This window comes from Micromys minutus, assembly GCF_963924665.1.
Source record: "Micromys minutus genome assembly, chromosome: 13".
Classification (NCBI taxonomy): Eukaryota; Metazoa; Chordata; class Mammalia; order Rodentia; family Muridae; genus Micromys; species Micromys minutus.
This window is the reverse complement of record NC_137982.1, coordinates 13,621,009-13,647,213: the sequence shown is the minus strand read 5'-3', so window position 1 is coordinate 13,647,213 and position 26,205 is coordinate 13,621,009. Positions and strand designations below refer to the sequence as shown.

At 38.7% G+C, this 26,205-nt stretch overlaps 1 protein-coding gene across 4 annotated transcripts in view; it reads left to right on the top strand.

The window, feature by feature from the left end:
- DENND1A (DENN domain containing 1A) overlaps positions 1-26,205 on the top strand; it is a 460,146-nt gene that overhangs the window by 38,435 nt on the left and 395,506 nt on the right. For all 4 annotated transcript variants that reach the window (XM_080927212.1, XM_080927210.1, XM_080927211.1 and 1 more), the window contains exon 2: positions 1,999-2,069. In XM_080927212.1, coding sequence (XP_080783338.1) covers positions 1,999-2,069 — 71 coding nt within the window. The remainder of the gene's footprint in view (positions 1-1,998; positions 2,070-26,205) is intronic.

Below are 26,205 nucleotides of genomic sequence, written 5' to 3'. Positions count from 1 at the left end.
AAGTTGAAGAAGTGGAAATTAAGTAAGAACAACACAACAACAACAACAACAACAACAAACCCCAAATGTGTGGGAGCTCTGAAGAGCCTCCACAGGGACCCAGGAGTGCTTAGAACACATTTTACTTTATTTTTGAAACAGGGTCACTTTATGTATCTCTGGCTGTTCTAGAACTCAGTATGCAGACCAAGCTGACTTTGAACTCAGATTCTCTTGATTAAAAGGGTGAGCCACTACTTCCAGCTATGTGTAAAGCACATTTTGAAATCTGTTCTGAGATACAACCGGCCATTTGTAAAAGAAAGGTTTTAAGTGGCAATCTTCCTAATGCTTTTCACATTCCACCATCTACTATTTGTGAAAGAAAAGCACTCTTTTTGTTAAATTCTCTACCTGGAGGTTTCTGACTGGATGTTTCTGTGTGTTATTTCATATACATTTTGGAGCCAACTTTAAAGGCCATTTCTATCCTTTTGGTGGGAAAAAGAATGCAAGCTTTTTAAGCCCTAAAGACTTAATTTTACTTTTTTTTTTTTTTTTAAAGCACGATGCTCTGATTTAGTGTCTTATTTTTTGATAACTATATTTAACAAAATATATTTAAATACCTTGAATTTTAGAATAGTCAACTCTCTCTCATGGCACTTATTTAAAGCTAAATCCCGAGGGTTTTTTTTATAGCAAAAAACGGATCTCTCACAAATTAGAAAACATTTTTCTTTCTACTACAGAAATAGAGCAAGCATTACCTTATTTTCTTGACTCTTAAGTGCTACTATTTATATGATGGATGGCTATTTTATGTGTTACTAAGAAAAAAGTTGTTACCATTTACAATGGCAAGTGTATACAGTGGGCTGAGGATGTGACAGGTTATTGTCTAGTCAGTGAAACATACACAGTCAGCTAAGGAAGGCAGACAGGTTCTTTAGACTGTATTTCATCAGTGAGAGTAACACTCCCACACCTTACCATGCACAGTAAGGATCACATTATCTCATGTAGGAAATATAAGCTTTTCTGGGAACATTCTAAGTATTTCTTTGGTTTAAATTTAGGCCCTTAGATATTATTGTATAGCTCAGAAAAGTTATTATCTGAGCTTTGTTGTCAGGTTCAAAATACAGTTTACTTAGGTATTTGAAAATATAAATTTTTGGGGGGACTGGAGGCAGGGCACAAGGTCTCTGTAGCCCTGGGTGGCCTGCAACTCGTTGGCTTCAGAGATCCACTTGTCTCTGCCTCCAAGTGCTGGGATTAAAGGCATGTATCACTGTGCCTGGCCTGCTAAATGATTTTTAGTCAGTCTGAAAGTATTTACCTTTTTGTTATAGCAGAAAAGATAACATAACCACACATTTTTATAAAGCAGAAGTAACAACTACAAACATTCCTTTAGTGCTGTGATCTTTCATGAATTTATTATGAATGCTCATGACATTTAAAAGGTAAAGGAAAAAGGCAAAGGATTATAATAGTAAGCATTCGTACATAAGCATCGGCAATCCAGGCAAATGATGTCTTAAATTTAGATTAACTTTTCATGTTCACAATGTTCTAGTGAGGTGATTGCTTCTCTAGTTTGGTATTCCAAAGCTGTAAGTGACATGCCATTTTTGTCATATGTATGTTTTAGCTAATAATGTAGCAAAGTGTGCTGCTTTAAACTGTTGGTGCTTTGAGCTGAATTTTCTCAAAAATTCTACCTTCAGCTTTGGAGATGCAGTTGTGGAAGTTAGACACAACACATGCCAAGTCATAGTCATGGTTAATGTACTATTTCCAGACATTGTGCCAGGTTACTTCTGTTCATTTTCTTAAGGTTACATTATGCTTGGGGATAGCTATTTTTATCTTGTACGCTATGGTTGTGGCCCAGAAGTTAAATACCCCGCCCAAACTTTTATAGCTATTCAATTGAGATCTATTTTTCATTGAATTCCATGTGTTTTGCATAATGTTGCCTCAGTCAATAATCATGATTTGTTTCCTTTGTAGGCAAAACCCAGAGACTACATTTGAAGTGTATGTGGAAGTGGCCTATCCTAGGACAGGTGGCACTCTTTCAGGTACTCATTCATCTAATTATGATAATGATACATTTTTTCATTGTATGGAATAGCTGTACCCAGCAGAAAATAGATGAATAATGTGATGTCTTTAAGTTTTTTTAAAGTGTCTTTCCTCGTTTTTCACACTCAGTCATCCTAGGAAGACTGGAGAATAAAAAGCATAGTGAATACTTTGGGATCCACTGCTTTAGCAGGCTTGAAGAATGGCTTTATTTTTATCATTGGGTGTTGGTTTGCATCAATCAAGGATGCTTGGAAACCAACTTATTAGGCGTTGCTAATGAGCAGTGCAATCTAATGGAATTAGACTGCAGGACTCAAATTAATAGGAAGGAAAAATTGCTCGAAATAGACTGAATTTAGCAAAACTGTTGATAAAAGAAGGTTGGAGACTAGTTAGAGGAAATTTCTCTCACCCTAGCATTTATTCTGGTTTCCTAAATGCCCTAAACAGTGGAGTCTCAGATGAGGTTACATCTTGTACAGCTGTGTATATCACTTCTTCTTTTGTTTTTGCTTTTTCAGGACAGGGTTTCTCTCTGTAGCCAGACTAGACTTAACTTAAGAGATTTGCCTGCCTCTGCCTACCAAGTGCTGGGATTAAAGGCATGCACAACCACTGCCCACTTGTGTAGATCACTTTTTTTCCCCTAAGAATTATTTATTTTATTTTATGTGTAGGAGTACACTGTAGCCACTGCCTTCAGAAGAAGGTGTTGGATCCCATTACAGATGGTTGTGAGCCACCATGTGGTTGCTGGGAATTAAACTCAGGACCTCTGGAAGAACAGTCAGTGCTCTTAACTGCTGAGACTTCTCTCCAGCCACTTATAGGTCACTTCTTGTGTAGAATCCTTTTGACTTAATGAGAAAAATAATGTTGTACCTTTTTTTTTTTTTTTTTTTTTTTTTTTTGGTACCATTTGCCAAATACTGGGAGCTCTTGGTCCTCGCACTCAAACATTTGTGTATATTATTTGATGTTTAGGGAGAGTAAATTTACTTGGGTTAGAAATTTGAAGTAATAACTTATGCCCTTCATTGGCTTTATGGCTTTGGTACTGTTTTCTGTTGCCTTATTTTCACTAGAGTCTTATAGTTATATACATAGCAACTTTCGATCAAATGCCCTTTATTCTGTTACATGCTCTCATGTTACATACACATGCTCTCAGCTGAGCATCTATATTGTTAACACTTACAATGTAATCCTTAAAGACAGTTCAGTAGCATCCCCATAAGTCCTAATGAGAAATTAGGGTGTCAGGTGTAAAGTAGGCCATGTAGCTACTGTGTGGAATAGTTGGGATTCTTATTTAATTCCACTTCACACTGCCAAGTTGCCTTCTTTAGGGCAGTACTTGTGTAGCATGTGTCTCTCCATGTTACCTGCAGGGCTTTGCTCAGTATCACTGCTATTTGTTAAAATGAAGGATTTCCCTCCATGTGAAGTAGATTACAAATTTATAGTTGTTTGGAAGTAGAAAGTTAAGGTCCTTGTTAAGCCATGTCTCTTATTGTACAGGGAGAGTACTGGATTTAGGAGCAATAATCAGGTGTGCATGCAGCCACTTCTCTGTGGGTGGACCTCATTCAGTACCCATTTGATGACAGCTGTGATCTTACAGATAAATTCAAGGATGGACATTTTATTATTTCTGTAGTTACCTAATTTTCCCTCTTCAGTGTTGTGGAATTTTCCCCAAAGTTAACATTTATTTTTTGAAAGATGAAAAAAAAATGAAAGCCACAAAGTGAGCTGGAAGAATAAGCAGCGAAGCCTTTATCCTGCCTGCTATTATAGCTGTCTGGGGTACAGAGCCTAGCAAAGTTACAAAGGAGACCTGTAGACCACATATCAAAATATTCCAGTGTTTAAAGGATAGATAGCTGGGCATAGTGGTGCTTGCTTGTAATCCTGGCACGTGGGAGGTGAACCCATTATTTTGAAAGTATTTTGAAGTTACAAGAGCAGTTTGCTGCATGTGCCCTTTCTTAGAGCCCATTATCACCATTGTGGTACATTTGCTTTGTCACTACATATGCAATCTTTGTTGCAGATGTGGCTCTTTACCCCTAAATATTTCAAGGGTAGATATTGTAAGAATAAGGATATTTTCTTTTATAATTCTAGTCCAGTTGTTGAAATAAGAAAATTTAACATTGATGTGACAACAGTTGTTATATTTAAATTGAATCAGTAGTCTCAAGAATGTCCTTTATGACATTTTTCCTTCTGGTCCAGAATCTAGTACAGGTTCATGGAATCCAATAGTTTTATGTTTGAAATGTTGTGGAATAGTTTTGTAGCTATATTCATCTCTTCTAATGATATGTGTCAAAATGTAGTTCTTTTGTTTCACACCCATATTTTCATCCTTTTGAGTGTGTCTTCATGATTACACATGTGTTGGTGATTTGTGCCCTCAGTGTGTCTTATCAGCAAGCATATGATAGGTATCCCATTATTTCTATTAAAAAGTACATAAAACTTACAAGTGTGGGTTAACAAAATAACACAAACGAGTACATGACTGTTATTCGGGTTAAGAATGTTGTGTGGTTTTATGCCAAAACTAGGCGTGGCAACAAAGATGCCTGTCCCCATCTTATGCTGTGCTTTAGGAGTTCCATGTTGTCTTTCCTTTCATATTGATGCTTTAGGAGGGGCACAAAGTTGCTGGGCCTATAAAGTATGTCATTTGACGCTTGAACCCTTTCACCCTAGACTGTTCTGGGAGAATTTAAGATCTTAGGATTTCTTACACAAGTGGATTTAAGTTCATTTCCAGAACCTGTAAGAGTGTATTCTGTAGGATCTGTCCTCCTGAGAGTGAACTGTGCTGCCAGTGTACTCACCCCAAGGCCTTATGGTGCTCCTACATGTGGAGTGGTTGCGGGGCAGTTAATAGGTATAGCTCAACTGTGTTTGTGTGAAAAGTCCCTTTCTATGTGGGATTTGGAAGGGGCTGTGGGTAGTCAGCCAATAGCTAGTATTTCCTCTACCACTATTTTTCTGCATCAAACACTAGGAGTTCAAAAATATATAGTATGTCTCACTTTCCAGTTAGTTCTAAAGGTATATTTATCATGGTAGTAGGAAAAATATTTCTAATAGTTACAAGCTTGATTTATAACTTTTTTGCTTTTTAAAAAAATTATTATTATTATTATTATTTTTATTTTTATTTTTTGGTATCCTAGGCAAGCCTCTAATTCACTTTGTAGCTGAGGATGACTTTGAACTCATGGTTCTTCTACATCTACCTCTCAAGGACTAGGATTATAGACATGCACTACCATATTCAGCTATCTGACTTAAATATTTAGATATATGGTCTGTAGGTCTCTTTTGTACCTTTGCTAGATCTGTAAATGTTAGAGATGGCCTTAGTCAAACCCTGGAACCCCCTCCTTTTCTTTCTTTAGAGGCAACCAACATCCTTTTATGACAGTCATTCCTTTGTTGTATTCATAGTTTTATTACATGTGTATGACCCCCTGAAAAAATAATTTAATTGTGCCTGTTTCTCAATTCTATAGACATAGACTTATTCTTTATGTAGTTTTGGTATGTTTTTGCTCAGTTATGTTTATAAGGGCACTTCATGTTGCACGTCACTGCAGTCATTTATTTTTATCACTGTGATATTTATAGAGTTGTACTTAGCTTTGCTCTTGCTGCTATTATTACTGGTACTGGGGATCAAATCTAGGACCTGAACATGCAAGGCAAGCATTCTGCCACTAAGCTCTTACACCCAGCCCGGTCTATTCTGTTACTGATAGTAAAGTCAGTGTTGAAGTCACATGCCAGTTTTGGCTATTGTAAGTGATGCTGTGATTTTTCTTGCACATGCATCTGGTGGGTGTACACATATGTTTCCATTGATTGTATTATGTATCAGATTCTTGGGTTATATTAAACATTAACATTAAAATGGACTGTGCTGCTCTGCAATCTCATCTGTAGTGTTTGGTGATGCTGCTGCTCTATTACTTCATCAGTACTTAGCATAATTTGGTTTCATCTTCATCAACATGATGGTTGCTTTTATTTGCATGTTCCTGGTGATAGATTGAACAGCATATTGGTGTGGTGTCTTGAATACCTTCAGACAGACAGACACACACACACACAAGCTTAAAAATCAGTTTATATTACAAAGATGAGAAAGAACAGAAATATCATTATTTTTAAAGACAGGTCTTTTTTTTCCATTGATGTGTGTGTACATCACAGAAGACCTTTAACTAATACATGTGCTGTGTTCTGAGAAATGGAAAGAGGCATGTGATTTGTCAGTACTGTATAGACATCAAGAACCTTAACAGTGCAGGGATAGATACCTTCCTAAGGCTGTACAGAGCTTGAGTTGGAAATGGACACATGCTCTGCGGTAATTTGTCAGATTTCCTTTTGCTGTTCCCAATAAGTGAGCTGTAGCTGAATATTTGACTTCAGACACCTTTGCTCCTTCTACAACCTTCTTGTTGATAGTTCTTTGTGTATTTTTTTCTGTCGCAATTTTAGACATTAATTTGGCTGTTTTAGATGATTGCAAAGAATCTACTACCTTTGTTCCTCAGATCTGCATCTCTGTGTTTCCGGGCAAATTTAGATATAAACCTTACATTGCACAGTGCTAGTGTCTGGGCCTAATCTTCTCTTTGAAGTTTGTTTGTTCCCCCCTGGAGGGATTAAATCCCTGCTGTGAGAAGGTGGGCTAAAAAGCACTGAGACCATTTTATGGGTCTTTAATTGAAAGGTTTAGTGTACATTTGTTCTATAAATGTCTGTGAGAGTTTTATTCTTACAATGCTTTGCTTCAATTGTCATAGATTCTTGTTGTAAATAAAAAATGTATGTAGTAAAAATTTACATTTAATATTTACTGGCAGATTATTCTAGTGTGTGTGCTTTGGCTATTCATCTTTAAAATTTTAGCATCTTATTTAGTGGATTAGCTTGAGCATGTATACAAATTTTTAAATTTTGAAAAGTTATAAAAAAGATAGAATCACCATTTCTATCATAACTGTCATTAATATTTTGGTACACTTATTTCTTTGTAATCTCCCTCCCTCCCTCCCTCTCTCTCTCTCTCTCTCTCTCTCTCTCTCTCTCTCTCTCTCTCTCTGTGCATGTGTAGATAAAATATATAGCCTTTTTTCTAAACTTCTGCCATATGTATTTTTGCTTCCTTCATTGAAGGCATTCTTAAAAATTATTAATATAGTTTTGTGAAGCTGCTTTAGTTGTTATAAGTTATTGCACCAAGTGTTATTTACTTACAATTAAATCTTTATATGCTTCTAGGGTTCTTTTGTAAATGATAGTGTTTTTGTGTATAAAGCTTGTCATTTAGGCACAAGATTTTGACCTTTTAAGCAGAAGCTGAAACCCAGTCATGATAATGGTAATTCCAGCTCCTGGAATCATCGGCATGCATCATGCTGGAGGATGAGGAGTTCAAGGTCACTCCTTGGCTATGTAGTGACACCAGCCTGGGTTACATGAGATTTTTTTTCCAAACAACAACAGCAACAACTCAATAAAAACCCCAAACACTAACAAACACTCTAAACAACACCCCCTGAAAATTGGTAAGTTTTGAGTAGATTTTTGGTATATTTTGTTATATATTTTTAATGCTTTCTAATTGACTAGTTTGCTGGAGAACTCACACTTCCATAAGGCTTCCAAGATAGCATCCCACACTGCAGAAGCACCCAACACTGAATTCAAGCGCTCTTGCAAGAAATAATCAGCCTATGATCAGATGGGCATGCAGAAACTCTGGAGTGCATTTTCACACAAGTGTCTCATTACAGTTGGCCTTTCTGAGCCTGCTGCAGGCACTCTGTCTGGGTAGATGCTGAGCATTGGGAGAGTGGCAGCATCAGGTATTTTAGGGCCGCCCAGCAGATCAGCTTCCTTCTGTGTGCACTCCATCTGCAGCATTTGTAATGCATCCCAATGGCCACTTTTTAAAATGATAAGGGTGGCAAAAGTTGAGAAGCTGTTGGGATTTTGTGAAGGCAGTGTTAATCACAGTGCTTCGGAAGCTGACTTGTTCAGTTACCTAGGTATTAGGCAGCAACACTAAGAAAAAGTTCTTCATTAAAAGTTGCTCTTAAATAACTGTCCACATTTTGTCTGAGCAACATTTTGAAGAACACTGATACTTTGCCAAGTTAATGATTTTGAGAGCCAGGTCTGTGATTTAGAATTTCAGTTTTCATTGCACCAGGATTGTGGCCTTGGAGTTTCATCTGAATCTGTACTTACAACAGATGCTTCATATTATTAGAGATTAAAAAAGTTGAGAGGCTGGAGCAGTGGATCAGCGGTGTCTCAGGGTTTCTATTGCTGTGATAAAACACCATAACCAAAGCAAGTTGGGGACGGAAGGGTTTATTTCTGCAAAAAGCTTACAGTTGAACATCGCAGTGCATCACTGAAGGAAGTCAGAACAGAAACTCAAACATGGCAGGAATCCGGAGGCAGGGGCTGATTGATGTAGGGGCCATGGAGAGTGCTGCTTACTGGCTTTTTCAGTCTGCTTCTTTATAGAACTCAGGATCTCCTGCCCAGAGGGGGTACCACTCACAATGGGTTGGGCCATCTATCATATATCAATCACTAATTAAGAAAATGCACTATAGGCTTGCCCACAGGCCAGTCTTATGGAGGCATTGCTTTCAATTGAGGTTCCTTCAGGGTTTAAGATCATTTGCTGCTCTTCCAGAAGACTCAGGTTTGGTGCCTAGCACCCATAAAGGATGCTCACGACCATCTGTAGCTCTACCTTCAGAGGATCTGACCCATATACCTCTACATAATTAAAATTAATGAAGATAAAAGACAAACCCACAAGGGTCTGGATATGGTGGCACACACTTTTAACCTCAGCACTCAGGAGGCAGAGGCACATTTGGAGTTCTAAATTCAAGGGCAGATTGGTCTACAGAGTAAATTCCTGAACATCTAGGGCTATGCAGAGAAACCCTGTCTCAAATAGACAAACAAACAAATAAACACAAACCAAGAACCCCCCCCCCCCAAACAAACAAACAACACTCAACAGCCACAAAAAACACAAATAAAGTTAAACTGTGCTATCTGGTTTATGTGGGCACTGTGAGTGCACGTAACCCCCCTTTTTAGGTGTGCTTTTGTTTTGTCTTTGATTTTCTGAGATTGGGTTTGGTTGTGTAGTTTTATCCTGGAACTCACTGAGGATTGTGCTGGACTTGCACTTGTGTTGATCTTGGAGTGTTGGGATTATAAACATACACTCAATACCTAGCATGTGGGAACTCTTTTCAGAATCAAGTTTTATTTTATATTAAAATATTTTTGAGGGAGATCATCTAAAATTACTATCATATTCTTACATTAATAACAGAGTGAATCCAGCAAACTTAAAGAATGACAGTAATATAGCTGTCTTTTCAGTTCTTATTATATTATTGTGTGTGTATATGTGTACATGTTTGTGTGTGTGTGTGTGTGTGTGTGTGTGTGTGTGTGTGTGTGTATTGAGGCCAGAGGTCAGTGTCATTGTTGATTACTCCATAATTTATTTTTTAAGACAAGGCCTCCCTCCAAACCTGGAGCTCATCAAATTGACTGAACTGGTGGACCAGTGGGCTCTGTCTCCACAGTGATGGGGTTATAGATATGCACTTTTGCACCCAGCTCTTATATGGGTGTAGAAGATTCAAACTCATTTCTGTGGTAGGCACTTTACCAACTGAGCCATCTTCCTAGCTGCTAATTTTATTTAATCATTCTTTTTTTTACTGGATATTTTTTTATTTACATTTCAAATGTTATCCCTTTTCCTAGTTTCCCCTCTGGAATTCCCGTCCTATCCTCCCTCCCCCTGCCTCTATAAGGATGCTTCCCCACCCACCCATTCCTTCCGGCCTCCCCACGCTGGCATTTTCCTACACTGGGGCATCAAGCCTTCACAGGACCAAGGGTCTCTCCCGATATTGATGCCTGATAAAGTCATCCTTGGTTACATATTAAGAAATTCTCTAAAGTGGTCCTGGGTTTGAGAAAATTGAGATGAATTTGCACAGTCTGGGCAATCCCCCAGTTGTAGACCATGTATTTAACTTCATCTGTATGGCAATTTCCTTACAGTGACTGCCCAAGCATATGAACAAGCATTGGTTAGGGAAATCAGATGTTCTTAGTGTTGGGAAGAGAAACCAGGTTTGTAGAAAACCATTAGAGAGAAAGCTTTATTCATAATGGACAAAGAAATTTTACTTTTTTTGGCAAGTTGGCACTAGTTAAACCTTTTTTTTCTTCTTTCCTTGAGTTTTCCAGTGAATATGATTCCACTTTATGAAGTATTTTGGTATGGACTTTGATTCATAGTCTCATAGCCAGATCAAATTATTATTTACTCAAAAGATTGATTACTTAAAACATTTATTCTAAGGTTGGGCCATGGTGGTACTTACCTTTAATCTTAGCACTCAGGAAACCGAGGTAGGCACATCTCTGTAGATTTGAGGCCAGTCTGGTCTACAGAGTGAGTTCTAGGACAGCCAAGGCTATGAAGAGAAACTGTGTCTTGAAAAACAACAACCAAACCAAAACAACAAAAACTGAAAACCAAAAACATTTATTTTACTTTTTTCCAATTAAGTCCCCTTGACATGGTAGTTAGGAAAAGTCTTGTTTGGGGCTGGGGAGATGACTCAGCTGATAAAGTGCTTGCTGTTCAAACATGGCAATGTGAGTTCCATTTCCAGCACTCACATGAAAGAAAAACCTGAGTGTTGAAGTATGCTCTTGTTTTCCACTGGGAAGGTGGAGGCAGATAGAACCCTAGGGCCTACTCACCAGGTCTGTTTAGCCAGCCTGGTCTAATCTATCCTGGTGATAAACCCTACCTCCAAAAGAAAAAATAGAGGTACAGTTTAGGAGGTTAATATCTGAAGTTAACTTCTGGACTACAGACCTTGCATATCCCTCAGCAACTAAAGAAAGCATTAAACAAAACCCGGCAAGTCTTGTTTGAGCTACACTCTAGAGCCTCTCTCACTGAGCTGTTTTGTTGCTTGTTTGTTTTTGTTTTGAGATAGGATTGTATCTTCCGAGTGCTGAGATTGTAGGTGTTCATGTGTGACCACAGCTACTTAGCACTATACTTTTAAAACTTGTTTATACAGTCAGGGGAAGTTTTGAGCATTGAAGTACAGTCCATTTTCTGTTTTAAGATGGCTACAATAATGCTTTCTTCTTTAAGTTAAAGTTGGTCCCAATAACTTACAATAATGAATTGGTTGCCCAACATGCAATGAAATAAGCATAATCTCAATTATATAGATCCAAAATAGGGCCTCACAATTGAACCTCACAAGGTCAGATGTTACTTCTTGTTGATCCTTGTGGTTCAATCCTTAGCAGAAGGAGGGATGCTCAGCCTAGGAAGTAACCTGAAAAAATGATGGCTTGAATTCTAATTTGAATGTATTCTTTCAGAAATTTGTAAATGCTGTGATGGAAATAATATATATATGCATATATGTGTGTATGTGTATATGTGTTTCAGAGAATAAATGAAAACACGTGTACCTGCTACTCAGCTTAAGAAACAGAACATTTTGTGCCTCCTTCAATTTGCTTTTCTCTACCAAGATCACATTTTGAATTTTACATTAATTGTATTAATGTAATTAATTCTGTGCTTGGAACTGGTGCTTTTTGTTGTATTGCTGCTACTTCAAATTGCTCCTGTCGAGGGAGTTTGAACTGCTGTTCTCAGGAAGAAACAGAAAATGAGCTATATACCTTCCTTCCTTCCTTCCTTTTTTTTGTTTCTCTCTTTTTAAGATTTTTTTTTATTTATGTGAGTACACTGTTCCTGTCTTCAGACAAAACAGCAGAGAGCATCAGATCCATTGTAGATAGTTGTGAGCCACCATGTGATTGCTGGGAATTGAATTCAGAACCTCTGGAAGAGCAGCCAGTGCTCTAACCATTGAGCAATCTCTCCAGCCATATTTTCTTTTCTTAATTAATGCTTACTTTTTGGGAAGCAGATGCCAGACTTTTTTTTTTTTTGTTGTTGTTGTTTTGTTACTAAAGTATGTATTTTAGGGGCCATCTAGGCCAAGAGATGCCAAGAGCATCTCATAAATATTTGCTTTATTCACAACAGTGGCCTTTCTTCTTGTCTTTGTGATTCACATCTTGGAACTTTAGGTGAACCAGGAGATCCATGCAAGCAAGGAGGCGTTGAAAAAAATTTTAATAGATTTCTATGTGTTTGTTTTTGAGGTAGTTTGTTTTAATGTTCTCTCAGCTATAAAAGGGAGTATAGATAGCCCCTGTTCCATGCAGCTGAGGGGCTGATGAGAGTGTACATTGCACAGGACATAGAAATTTCTTTAAGTTATTTGTGTTTAAGGCATAAGTTCATATCTCAGTATTCCAATATTCAGCAATTGTTATCAGTGAGCTTTAAAAGTAGTTTAAGTGGATTTCTGAATCTTTGCATTTAAACTCATAGAAATGCCCTTAGCTTATGCTCTAAGTATTCTTGCATAGCCTAAGGATCTGTTTGTACTAGGTTTCCTGGCATAGTTATTGATCATGCTGAAAGTTTTATTGTTTCATTCAGGATTCTTTTTATTAGAAGTGTCAGAACTCAGATTAAGTCTGTCTTGAGTATAAAAGGGATTTTATTAGTGCTCTATACTGACAAATCCAGTGGTAAAAATGTCTTCAGATTTTCCCAGATCTAGGGTTTCTACTTGTGCTTTCAGAGACTTGCCTCCTTTCTCATGCTCTTGGTCATCTTTATTGAGTCACTGTGCAATGATAAAGTTGCCTATGAAGAAATCCCAACTTATATACCACTACTTTAATTGCCCACATGGTAAAAGAGGTTGTGGGGTTTTGAGCCATCATTTCAGATGTAATACACATCCTAGTTGTTTAACCACCCAATTGGTAGGTAACAACCTTAGGGGGGGAAATCATTGTTTAAATTTGCTTTTTAAAAATTGCCTATAGCCAGGTGTGGTGGTGGATACCTTACCAGCTCTTGGGAGGCAGAAAGAGGTTGATCTCTGTGAGTTGAGACCAGCCTGGTCCACAAAGCAAGTTCCAGGACAGCCAGGGCTGTTATGCAGAGATACTCTGTCTCAAAAAACCAAAACAAAAAGCTACCCATGTTTCTCTATTGGCAACATTGCAAAGAAAACCTGAGACTGCCTACTTAGTAAGTTGAGAGTCAGGTCTGTGATTTGTAGCAGGTCCAATCTCGGTCATACACCAACCTTTGAACCTTTGAATTTGGAGATTTTTTTTTTTTTTTAAAACAGGCTCTCTTATTGTTGCCTTGGCTGTCTTGGAATTGGTTATGTAAACCAGGCTGGCCTTAAAATCATAGAGATCAGCCTGCGTCTCCCAAAGGTGTTTGCCACCACATCTAGCTAAGGGAGTTTTAATCAGGTGATTGGTGTGAGTGTGTACATGCAAATACCCATATGCACACCTGGGCATGGTGGCCTTTCAGTACCATTTGGATGCTATGGATTTCCTTAGAAGAAAGTTTGGTGAAGGGAGGAATGAATGTTAGGCAGCTAAAATAGATAGATGTATGTTACAGTCATGAAGAAAATGTGTATTCAAAATATGCTTTTCAAAGAGCAGCAAGCTGTTTAGTTTGGAAAGACTCTCAACCCAAATAATTAAGGTGTGGTTTCAGGAGTTGTAAATGTGGATCTTCAGTGGAGTTGTCCATGATTCTAGCATGTGGGAGGCTGCAGCAGGAGAGACACTAGTTTGATGACAGCATAGTGAGAGCCTGTCTAAAAAGAAACAAGTTTGCTTTTCAACTTTGTTGAAAGCCATCATGTAAGGCTGGTTTCCCATGAGTCTCCATGACCAAAATCAACTGCCATTGAAGTAAGTCTTCATCACCTCACCTGTCCTGTACACATTCCCTCCACACTCAGCCCTGTGCTGAACTGTCGAGCAGCAGCTGTGCTAGCTCTGTAGAACAGATCCAGGCCTTGTGTTTTAGATGCATGGAAGACTTCGGGGTGGGGGGGGGGAGACCAGAAACCTTTAGGAAATGATATTACTGCCTTTGAACTTCTGGTACTATTTCACAATGCGTTTTGCATTTCTTCTTTGTGTTAAAGATAGTCTGTTCAAGGCTTTGATTAGAAGCAGCAAGATTTGCTGAAAAGATCACCATGGGCCTATTTTTCCCAGCAGGAGGCTTTAATAACTTGCTCTCTAGATCTAGGTCTTTTTTCCCCCTTTAATATGTTCTTACTTAGTAGAAATTTTTGCTATCATGAACCTCATTTGAAGAGAGAATATAGATGGAAATTAATCACTGTCTTTGTTATAACAATGGTGTTAAGAAGCTTTGGGGATAATTTGTACTAAAAGCAATGTAATGGCAACTCTATATGTTTTGAAATCACAAGGCTTGAGTTCAGATTTCTTTTGCCACTTATCAATTGTTTAACATTGAGGAAGTTATTTAAATTAGATACCAGATTGTCATTGTTTAAATGGGACTTATACCTTTCCACTTGACTTTTTAAAAAAACTTTTTATTGATTCTTTGTGAATTTCACATCATGTACCCCAGTCCTACTCATCTCCCAGTTCCTGCATATCTGCCCTCTGCCCTTGTAACCTCCCTTTCTCTCGAAACAAAACAAAACAAAACAAAACAAAACAAAACAAAACAAAACAAAACAAAACATCTTGCTGTAGAAGCTTCAATGTGTTACAATGTGTCACACAGTATACCCTTTTTGCCAAACAGCTTTACTGGCAAATATTCATTGCAATGAGTCCTTGGTCTTGTTCAAGGTCCCTGGCTTCTGTTAGTACTGTATCCTTGCTGGGACCCCTTTTGGATATCCTGTGTCATGGAGGTCCTACAGCTTTAGTTCTGCAGGACCTGCCCCTTCATAGATGGGGTAGATGTTGGGGTGGGACAACCCAAAGCCCTAGATCTGGTCCTGGATGGTAGCTGAGTTGGTCAGCCTGCCACCTCTCCCACACCCATGCCACCAGGGCCAGCTATCCAGCACTGCCCAGGTGAGGGACATGGCCAGCTCACCCTAAGTATCACAGTAAGCAAGGGGCAGGGCTGGCTGTACAGATGAGTGATGGACCAGCTTTCCACATACTGTAATTGGTGAGGGTCAGGGCCAGCTCAGCTTAGCCCTCAGATATTAACATGGCTCCAGGTGGTAAACAGACATCAATATAAGCCTCTGCTATGGTAGGGCTGTGGACCCAGACATGGCCCTTGGTGGCAACATGGGTCAGGACATCACTATGGCCTTAGGTGGTGGCACAGGCTTTTCACATCATGCTGTTTCTCACAGGCCTTTGGGTCTCCAGTTTTGTCTCTCTTCATAGTTCACTTCTGCTTCTCTTTCTCTCCCAATCTCTTTGCCACATACTTGCTCATTGTAGTGGTGCCCCATGGGCAGGCTTCTGGCTGTCTTCTGCCCACCTTTCCCACCTTGATGGCAGGTGTAGGCCTCTCATTTTTTTTTTTTAAATTAGAGATAACATGTACTAAAATGTTTAATGTTGAAACTTAGTATAAACTAGATATTCTTGTACTGACTTAATTTTTGATATCTAATTTAAAAAAGTTTTAAGAAACAAAAACTGAAACCTTCACAACCAAACTTCTGCAGTTGTGATAAACAGATTAAACTTTCCTTTTGATAGAATTTTTTTTTTTGAAAGGGTTCAATATTAGAATAGTAATTATTATGTGAAAGGCGTGATGGAGAGAGAGAATAGTGGGTTTCAGTAAACAGGACTAGTTCCAAGTTCTGTGTATAATGATCAACCTGTGGATTTTTTCTTACATTTGTGTGTAACATTTAAACTTTAACAAGTACTGTGTGACTGAGCCTTTATGAGCAGTGTTCTTATTCTTACTGTCTACTCAGATGCCAAGAAATTAAACTGGTATCAGAGACTTACTAAAATTAAGATCTCTGGAATGTGGTTAGTTAACTCTAGTTAGTGTATGGTTAGCCCAGTTGTATTTTCAGAAGTAATGATCACTGATATGCTGAGTGATGGGAGTAGCTTTTTGAACATCAAAGGAAATTTCTATTAGTTTATTTGGGTGTATTTAAAAAGGAAAAAGTGACATGAATATTTGGGAAGATTTTCTACACAGGCTGAAATGAAACACTGTTTTTCTCATAGTCCCCAATGAAGTTGAAAATCAGCAATCATTTAGTTTATCTTCTCTTCCTACTTAAATATTTTGGCTAATAGAAGACACCCCACCACCTAAAACCCCACAAGAATATTATTGGTGAAATCTGATTGAGAATGTGTTTACTAGAGGAGATTGACAGGGTTAAATCTAGTACTTGCTTTAGAGTATGTTCTGTTTGATTTTGAGCAAATGATTTAAGCTTTCTGTAGTTCAGTGGCTCTCAACCTGTGGGTCATGACCCCTGGGGATGTCAAATGACTCTTTCACGGAGGTCATAGGTCAGATATCCTGCACATCAGATATTTGCATCACAGTTCACAGCAGTAGCAAGAGTTCAGTAATAAAGTAGCAATGAAAATAATTCTGTGGTGGGTGGGGAGTTCCTCATACCACAGCATGAGGAAATGTATAAGAAGGATTAGAAAGGTTGAGAACCTTAGACTGCTCTAGTCCCTAGACTGTAAAATGGGCATGATGACAGTATCTCATAGTGTTTGTTCTGAGTATCAATTATAAGAAAACAAAACCCCCACAAAACATGTGGCAGACCACCTCTTATTATGAAAAGGTGTGTTAGATTTGGCTTGATCCTTTAAAATAGAGGTCATTAGGGGTCTGAGCTAAGGTCCTATGGTGGCCTCTGATTCTACACCTTTGAGGCTAGGCTATAGGATGACCAAGGAGTTTCAGGGCTAGGGCTTCGGAGAGGCTTCAGTGAGCACTTTCTTGCCTTTAACAGCCCCAGCGTAACCATTTTAGGCTTGTAAAAGGATCCCTTTTCCTGGGGTAGACTCTGTAATAAACCACCCAGTTTTTCCTTCTTTAATACTGATGGGGGTGACTCAGGTTTATTTGGACTCCTCTGGATCTGTTGCAGAATCAGTGCTCAGCTAAATGAGCACAAGACTCCCATCTAGGGAGTCTTTCATTTTCTCTGACTGTTAAAGAATTAAAAGATAGGAAAAAAAAATTTCAAGAACAACAGGTAGCAGCAGAGAAATCTCAAAATCCAGCAAGCAGAGTCAGCAGTTGAAGAATTTATTGAGTGTAAGGAAACACACACATGCAGCAGGCACACAGAGAAAAAGACTCTTCACAGCAGAGGGGAAACTGCAGGCCAAAAGATCCAGTTTCTTCTCAAGGGGTTTCAAAGCCTCTGAAGTGTCCTCCTCCTCTAATTTAGGATTAGTAATTTTGAAGACAGATAGGATGCTGATTGGCCAGCAGCTGTTCCGAGGCATGTCCTGATCAGACCTTGAACTTGTCCATCAGCAGAGGCCTGCGGGTGGGAGAGAAAAGCCAACAAAGCGTTTATTTTTAAGCTGTCAGTCTTATGTCTCAAGTCAGGAGGGTTAATATGAAACTGGCCCTCTTGGAAATTTGCCACCTTTATTAGCTAGTCTCAACTCCTCTTCCTATCTCTGCCTAACTCCTAGTCTCATGTAGATCCAGTGTAAGCCATATAAACCTCTGCTACATGTTCCCTTATTTTGGAAGATTTATTTGGAAGATTGATCACAGGGAGGACAGCTCTGTCAGTAAAGTGCTTGCATGAGGACCTATGTTTAATTCTGGAATTCACTTAAGAGAGACTGGCCATGGTGAGAAATACTTGTGATCCCAGTTCTGAGGAGGTGGAGAGAAGTGGATCTCTGATACTCATTGCTAGCCAGTCTAGCCAAGTCAATGAGTTCTAGCCCAATGTATTTGAGACCCTGTTTCAAACACAAGATAAATGGTGCCTGAGAAAGAACATCTACAGTTGCATACAAGTTTATGTCTACACATAGGCATTCATATGAACATGTATTATACACCTAAAAGATCACAATGTTTTTATTTGACAATATTTATTATGTGAGTACTGTTTTAGATGGGTCCTAGCAGGATGTGCTGGCATCTTTTTATGCAGTTACGATACAACTAAGGTTAGCTGTGAAGAAGAAATCCTAATTGGGAAAATGGCTCAATAGGATCGGCCTATAAGCAAATCTGTAAGACATGCTCTTGGTAGATGGTTGATGTGGATGGCTCACTACGGGCAGTACTACCCCTGCGCTGCTAACCCTGGACTCTTTAAAAAAATCAGGCTTAGCAAAACCTGAAGAGTAAGCCAGTAAACTGCATTTCTCCATAGTCTCTGCTTCAGTTCTGGCCACTGGGTTTCTGCTTTCAATCTCTGCCCTGACTTCCTTCAGTAAATCCCCTTCTTCCTAAATTGCTTATGCTCAGAGTATTTTATCACAGCAATAGATACCTGAACTAAGACATAGGGGGAAACATTTGCAGAGCTGTGGGGCAATATACATTTGTTTTTATTAATCAGATATGACTTTCAATCAGGTTTTGGTTGAAGGAGTGACCCTGTGCATTCAGGCACCATCTGAGACGTCAGCTCCTTAGGGCAGATTGCTTTATTTGTCTCACTAGTATACCCCCAGCATTTAGAACACTGATTGGCACCTAGTATGTACTTAGGACATGTTTGTTGGTTTGTTGAGTGAGTTGACATCATTCTAGCTGAACAAAGAGAGCCTGGATAGTTCTGTGAGCCTTTGCACTTTTATTGTTGATAAATATTTCATGTCCAGTTCGCTGAATGGCTGTTTGGTTTATTGTGTTGTCTTTTTTAATGGATAGATCTAGGGAGGGAGGGTGTCTGTCTGTGTGAAGCATATGTTCTGCTGTGGGTTTTTCTCCAGCAGTTTTCTAGAAGACATTATTCTGCCTTTTCTATGAGCAGATGTGCTTAGGATAAAAAGTTTGAAGGCAGGCATGCTTACATTTGTCCTACCAGGAGAGGAATGCCTTTTCCCTCTGTTTAATACACGTCCATCAGACTTTCCAGAGGACAATGAGGCTTTACCCAGCCCTGCACAGCAGCCTGTGCTTCTTACACTATAGACTTGTTTCTGTTACCTCTGGGAAACAGCCTGGTGGTCTGGTATCATGGAAATTTGTATCACTAAAAGCTGTTTGTCTATCCTATCTTGTAGCAAAGCAATGGTTACAGTGATTTGTATCTGAAAGTTCTACAGCTGGGGGGGGGGGGAAGGTGGGGGTGTCCACCCTTGGGAAGTTATACTTTCTCCCTTTTCCTTTTTTTTGAGTTTTCTCTTTGCAAGGGTAAATTTGATAAGGTTATATTGTAGGGCTGCCTGAAGATTCAGTAGGGCACTAAGCAGGTACTTCACAGTGCCTAGTTAGTTTTCTTTCCTCCCTTGTCAGATGAAATCATTGTTCTTCATTCTTCAGTCTCTTGATACAAAAGTACAGCTGTATCATTTTTCACAACTTGGAGGATTATAAGGTTTGAAACTCTTGGTTTCAAGGGCTTTTTTGTTCATATATTTCCAACGGCATGGAAAAACTATTAAAAAAAAAAGCCCTATATACTTAATTAAAAAGTTTTCCAGAGTTTGATCTCCAAGTTAGTGCTTTTAGAGAGGGAGACTGATTGAGACAGTGTGAGAGAGGCTGTGTTGTGTGGTAACAGAGATATTTTAGCCTGGGTTTGTAACTTTAGTTTGCTATGCAAGGTGCCAAAAGTTATTTCTCCTTGGGGAGTGCCTCTTTCAACAGTTTGTGAAGTCAGTGTAAATTCTCACTGTGTTCAAGAAAGATAGTAATACAACTTAGTACAACCAAAGATTTATTTATTTATTTATTTATTTATTTATTTATTTATTTATTTATTTATTTATTTTTCCAAGTTGTTAGAACCCAAAAATGTGATTGCAGTGGCCAAGTTGTCAGCACACAAGCTTAACAAGTGTCTGAAGGATTAGTAAAGGAAATGCAGTTTACTCTGCAGCTTTTATGACAAAGAATTTAAAAGGTTTTGCTCTAAGCCCCACCATGTGTTTCTTCCTTTTCTCCAAAATATACCTCTAGGTTGAAAAGCAAGATGAATCTCTCAGGGAGAAACTATTAACTCTGAGGGAGTTTATCATTGTTAGAGAGGCAGCCGAGCATTTCCATTTGAATCCCCTCTTGTGCCCTAATCTTGTCCTAGAAGTTGGTAAAGAGTTTAAGTACTTCCTACTTTGTGTTTGTGTCCTTGCAGTGCCACCTTAATTTTCTTGGGACCATAACATTTCTAATTTGAAAGGAAGTAAACTTTTGGGACCCTCCACCTTGGCTATGCTTGGAAATGACTTAATTGCTGGTGGTCTTCTAAGCAGGAGCATTGGCCAGAGTTGTCTGTTTGAACAGTATTTGCTACTCTATTAAAAATGCTACAAAAAGAAAAAATGTTGCAGACGGTTTGAAAAGAGGTAGAATACCATCTCCTATACCATGCCCCATTCCTAAGCTTGATTATTCCTGTGCTAAGTAGCTGTTATTGCTGTACAGTTCAAATACGGAAGAATTAGATCTTAATGTTTATCACGAAACCTTATAATTTGATTGTTGCAGAAGAGTTTTAGTTTTAGCAAGTGGTTCCCTATGATTTTTATCAAGTTCTGTGTCTTTTGAAATGAAACCAATTAATAATTCTTAAATTTGTTGGCAGATTTTGGTTAAATTTTTGTTGATACCTTTGGGGGAGGGAAGTGGGCAAATGGAGAGGAAGTCATGCGAGTAGAAAGATGTCTGAAGTAGCCATGCAAAGCTACGTGATATTACACACGGCAGTGTTTTCTCCAGTCTAACCAGAGCAAACCTTACTGTGCCCCCTCTCTAATTGGTTTATTTGCATGTACATTTGTGTGTGCTGGCCTGCATGCCATAATGTGAGTGTGGAGGTCAGAGTACATCTTGTAGGAGTTAGTTCTCCCCCTCCATCATGTGGTTTTGTAGGGTCTGAGATGAGGAGCTCTGACTTTCAGGTTTGGTGACAAGTGTCTTAACCCACTGAACCATTTTGTCTGCTCACATAAGACAGAGAAAGGCAAAAAACATTATAAAAAGTAAATTAAAGTAGCATTATTAGTGGTTTGGAGAGATGGCTCAGCTCTGGCTACTCTTGCAGGAGACCTGGGTTCGATTCCAAGCACCTACATGACAGCTTGTAACTGTCTGTAACTCCAGTCCTAGGGGATCTGACACTTCTTCTGTTTTTTTGTTTTTGTTTTTTTTTTTTTTTTTTTTTTTTTTCAGGCACCAGGCACTCAAGTGGTACACAGACATACATGCAAGCAAAATATTCACATACATAAAAGTAAATTAAAATATAACAAAATATTAATACTTCTGAAGCAGTTATAATTATTAGGCTGCATTTAATGTTTGCTTCTAGTTTCCTCCTTATTTTATATGAGGAATATTTCTGCTGATGGAGTATTTAGGTCATGTTAGTGTAAAAAGAATAGAAGGCACTTACCTAGAGACAAACGAATGCTGGAGAAAAGTCTTTGTACTGCTATCATGTTTTGCTTGACTGCTATGGCCTGGGCCCAGGGCTGGAGTAGGGCACAGCTGTGAGATAGTGTTCCCGGTGATGTTTGCTTCTGTGGTGAGGGAATGCCATTAAGTCCATCTGAAGAGACTGGCTATAAATGATGTTTACATACACTTGCTGGAACTATAGTTTCATTAAACCCTATATTTCTATGTATGTAAGTATTTTTGAAATTGCATCTTTCTGTGTAGGTCACACTGGTCTGGAACTCATAATCGTCTTAACTCAGCTAGCTTCTCTAGTATTAGAAATACAGCCCTGTATTACCATGTCTAGCATTCCAGAGTTCTTTTAAATAAAAAAAAATAAAAATTAAGTATTTGTAAGTTAGAGTTGGGGGAGTGTTTCTTAGAGATTGAGACAATTTTTTTCTCTTGCTGAAAGGGCCTGTGTAGTGTAGTACTTGGTTGAAAACACTTTGCCTGGCATTTGCACTGGACATATTTAGAGAAGAAAGCCTCCCTGCATTGTGCATTTAAAAAAGTGTTTGTAAGTGTGCTTAGAAAATGGCAGCATGTATTGGTCTTGGCTGTCAATGTCTGCTGCTCCTGACTGTGTTTAACCAGAAAGGGAAACTCAGAGTAGAAAAAGTCTCACTCCCAAGATTTTACAAGAAAACCCCTCTTTGTTGAGTTATATATATATATTTTAAAGGAGCTTGACATCTTCATCAAGTTCACAGTGGGCTTGCTTTGTTTGCTTTCTCTTGAATAGTTGATAAGATTTTTCTTCTATTGTTTTGTGCAGCAAGAACAGATCTTTCCCTGGCTGGGGTGGGTTTTTTGTAAATCCACAATATGGTCATTGTCTGGTGGTGAATAATTGTGGCTGCTTTTTGTACAACCAGAACTAAGGCTTTGGCTGTGAACAGATTCCTTCTTAGCGTGAAAAGGGACTAATCCATGTAAATACAGCCCCAAAATAAAGCTTTACAGAAAAAGGGGAAGGCCGCTAAGCAGGAGGGCACAGGTCAGCAATTTAACCTTTAACCTAACAAATAAGAAGCATGAAAGTTCCAGAATTGGTTTACAAAAGAAAGCTCCTGTGATCTGTCAGTTTTTCTTTTCAGGAGGGGGCTGGGGGAGAGATCTGACTGACAGCTAGTGCCTTTTAACTGCAGCCTGAGATTAACTGCCAAATCGAAACTTGAATATTTGAGGGAGAAGTTTTCTTAAAGAAATGAAGGTGGCAGAATAGACTATATAGGCCCCAGCCAGGGACTTGCGTGGGATTTTAGCCTGGAAGTGGGGTGAAAAGCTTAGAACTGGACTGCTGTTAGGATCTTCCTTCCAAGAGTGTCAGTCTGTGGTTTGACTCTATGTCAAATTAGACATGAACTTTGCAGTTTCAGGCCTGATGAAACTTTCCCCCTTTCTAGTAGTATCACTGATGTCCTTTGTAGACTCTTCAGGCTTCCATAAATTAATTGCAACTTTGACCAGAGATGTAAGAGCTTTTGGTAAATGAAATGAATTTGTTTTCTACAGAAGAGCCTTCTTGAGATTTCAGTGCTTATAGCTGTCACAACCTGGTGGATTTTGAGACTCAGTGTGGTGTGTAGCTGTGATGCAGAAGATGCAGGCATGCACTCAAGCCAGCTGCTGTTCTTTAACTGTATGAGCAGACCTAGTTGAGACTGAGCAGCAGAAAGCGGAGTATAGAAGTTTATCAGGCAGTGCATTGGGGAGATCAGAAGCTGTGGCAAAGGAGGGACTGTTCCATCTTCTGTACAGGCTAGGAATAAGGCTTGTGCTAAGTGGTAAATTTTGCTCTTATGCTGTTTTACCTATTTATAAACTTTGCAAACAGTTTGTGTTTATTTAATCACAACAGGTAATCTTGTTAATGAGTGTTAGTTTTTGCTTAAAGCATAAAGCTTCTGAAATTGGAGGTTACATCTCAATGTGGAGAATTTGTAACTGGTAAAAACTTTAATTACTTAGAATTATTCAGATTAAGAGAAACAATGAACTAATGACTTTAAAGTAGGCTCCCCATAGATGAATAAGAATAGTAATTACACTGTGTTATTTATTCCCTTGTAGAACCAAAAGCCCAGGGATGAGACTGGAGTTCTCCAGTTGTCCTTACAGGAGTGGTTTTCAGCTTATTTAATGCCATTACTGTTTAATACAGCTTCTCATGTTGTGGTACCTCCCAGCCATAAGATTCTTTTTGTTGATACTTTTATAACTATAATTTTTCTACTGTTATGAATTGTAAATATATGATGTGCAGAATATTTGATATACGGTTCCCATGAAAAAGTTGTTTAACTCCCGAGGGGTTCAAGACTCATGGGTTGAGAACCACAGCCTTAGAGCATTGGTATTAGTTAACACTGTTTCTCCTAAGGTGCTTCTATGATTGGTTCAGTTCCTGCAGACATCAGAGAGACTGTAAAGCTGACCAGCAGAATGAGTGTGAATGACGTGGCCTCTCATCTTGCTCCTGTGTACTTCTTCTCTTTCTTATATTTTGCTAGGTCCATAGCCTCCAATTTGGCCTTTCTGCATCTGAGCTATGCTTAATGGTGCTGTGTTTTCAGTCTTTAAAACACTGCTGAAAACATATTTCCCCTCCTTATACATTTCTGTGCCCCTTTGCCATCCAGAATAATGTCCAGTTTGCCACAAAGTTTTCTATGATCCAGTCCAGAATGCGTCTGACTTTATCTCAGCCATTTCTGCCTCACCAAAAAAAATGTATTTTTCAGGTTGTTCCAACCAAATTTTATGCATATTTTACTTACGCATAGCATTTGTAAGATATAACAGTCTAATATCTTTAATATGGGGGATGTAGTGTTGATGCTTTGAAATTGTTAATGTTTATATGGACTTTATACTGTGTTCTCTTATTTAATCTCACAACAACACTACAAGATGTTGGATAGCATTTTCTTAGAAGTACTCAATGAATGTCTGAATTAGTGAATATCTTAGTTAGGGTTCTATTGCTGTGAAGAGACACCATGACTAAGGCAACTCTTACAAAGGAAAACATTTAATTGGGGCTGACTTACAGTTTCAGAGGTTTTGTTCATTTAGTTCATGGCAGGAAGCATAGCAGTGTGCAGGCAGACATGGGGCTGGACAAGGAACTGAGAGTTCTAGATCTTGATTTGCATGCAGCAGAAGGGACTGTATCTATACTGGATGTAACTTTAGCATATATAAGACCTCAAAGCCTGCCTACGCAGTGATACCCTTCCTCCAACAAGGCCACACCTACTCCAACATGGCCATACATTCTAAAAGTGCCACTTCTTCAGGCCAAGCATTCAAACACATAAGTCTATGGGGGCCATTACATATTCAAACAACCACAGTGGATGAATAAATGAATAAGTGGACTGTGGAGTAAAAAAGAAAACTGGATGTCTATTCAATTCTTGTGCTTACTAGATATGATTTTGGTTAGTAATCTATCTTCTCTGAACCTATTTGCTAACCTCTTAATTTAGGCCATTCCCTGTTTGTCTCACTAGGCAATATGGGGACTGAGTGAAATGATACACAGTAGATAAAACTGTTTTCAAACTACTATAAACTTCATGAAAATACTATTGTTTATATTATTTACTTAATCCAGGTTTTATAAGTGAAGAAAAGTACTCATAGATACCAGCATATTTTTATAACAGGGAAAACACCAGAACTGTTTTATTTATATAATGTTGATGTATATATGTCTTCTGTGATAGAAGACATAAAATGCCATGTTCTTGTTTTATTTCATAAAGAAATTGCCAGGTTTGTGCTGTTAGTCATTGTTAGCAATGGGAAATACCATGATGTAGAGAGGTGTTCCCGTGTAATGTCTAGCAGGGCCATGTGCTTTATGGGAATTACAGAAGGTTGTTTGGTGTGCCATTGTTACTGAGCCCTGTGTGTGCTTGCTACCTGTTAGCTGCAGCCTCCCATTGTCCTCACTCTTCTGCTTTACTTGTAGGTCCTTTTCTGTTATCTTTTTACCCAGACATATTTTTGTAAGCTATTAAGATTGTTTATGGTGAGAGCTTAGTTACCTGTGGGTTTTTCTTAATTTACAAGCTGACAGTTGCTCAGTCGTCTTTTGTCCAGACTCCAAATCTTAGAGTTGGATCCTTGGCCCTGTCAGCAGCTGTTTCTGTATATACCACTGGTACCTCAAGTAGAATGTAACACACAGACACACAGACACACACACAAACACAGTGTTTTTCCTTAAATTTTATTTATCTGGCTTTAATTCAGGTCACTTGTTGAATTGTTCAAGGTATTGTTTATTGCAGTGAATATTAAAAAAAAAAAATGCTTATCTCTTTTCTAACCCTGAGGTCTTACTCCTCAGGCCCGACCCTGATATGGAGCCACGCTAACTCTGGCGCCTGGTCTGAGCTGCCACCATGGCCCAACTTGTCTGTGCAACTCCCTTCTCTTGGCAGCTTACTACCACTCCTTCTCCGCCTCTGTCCGGGGGTGTTTCT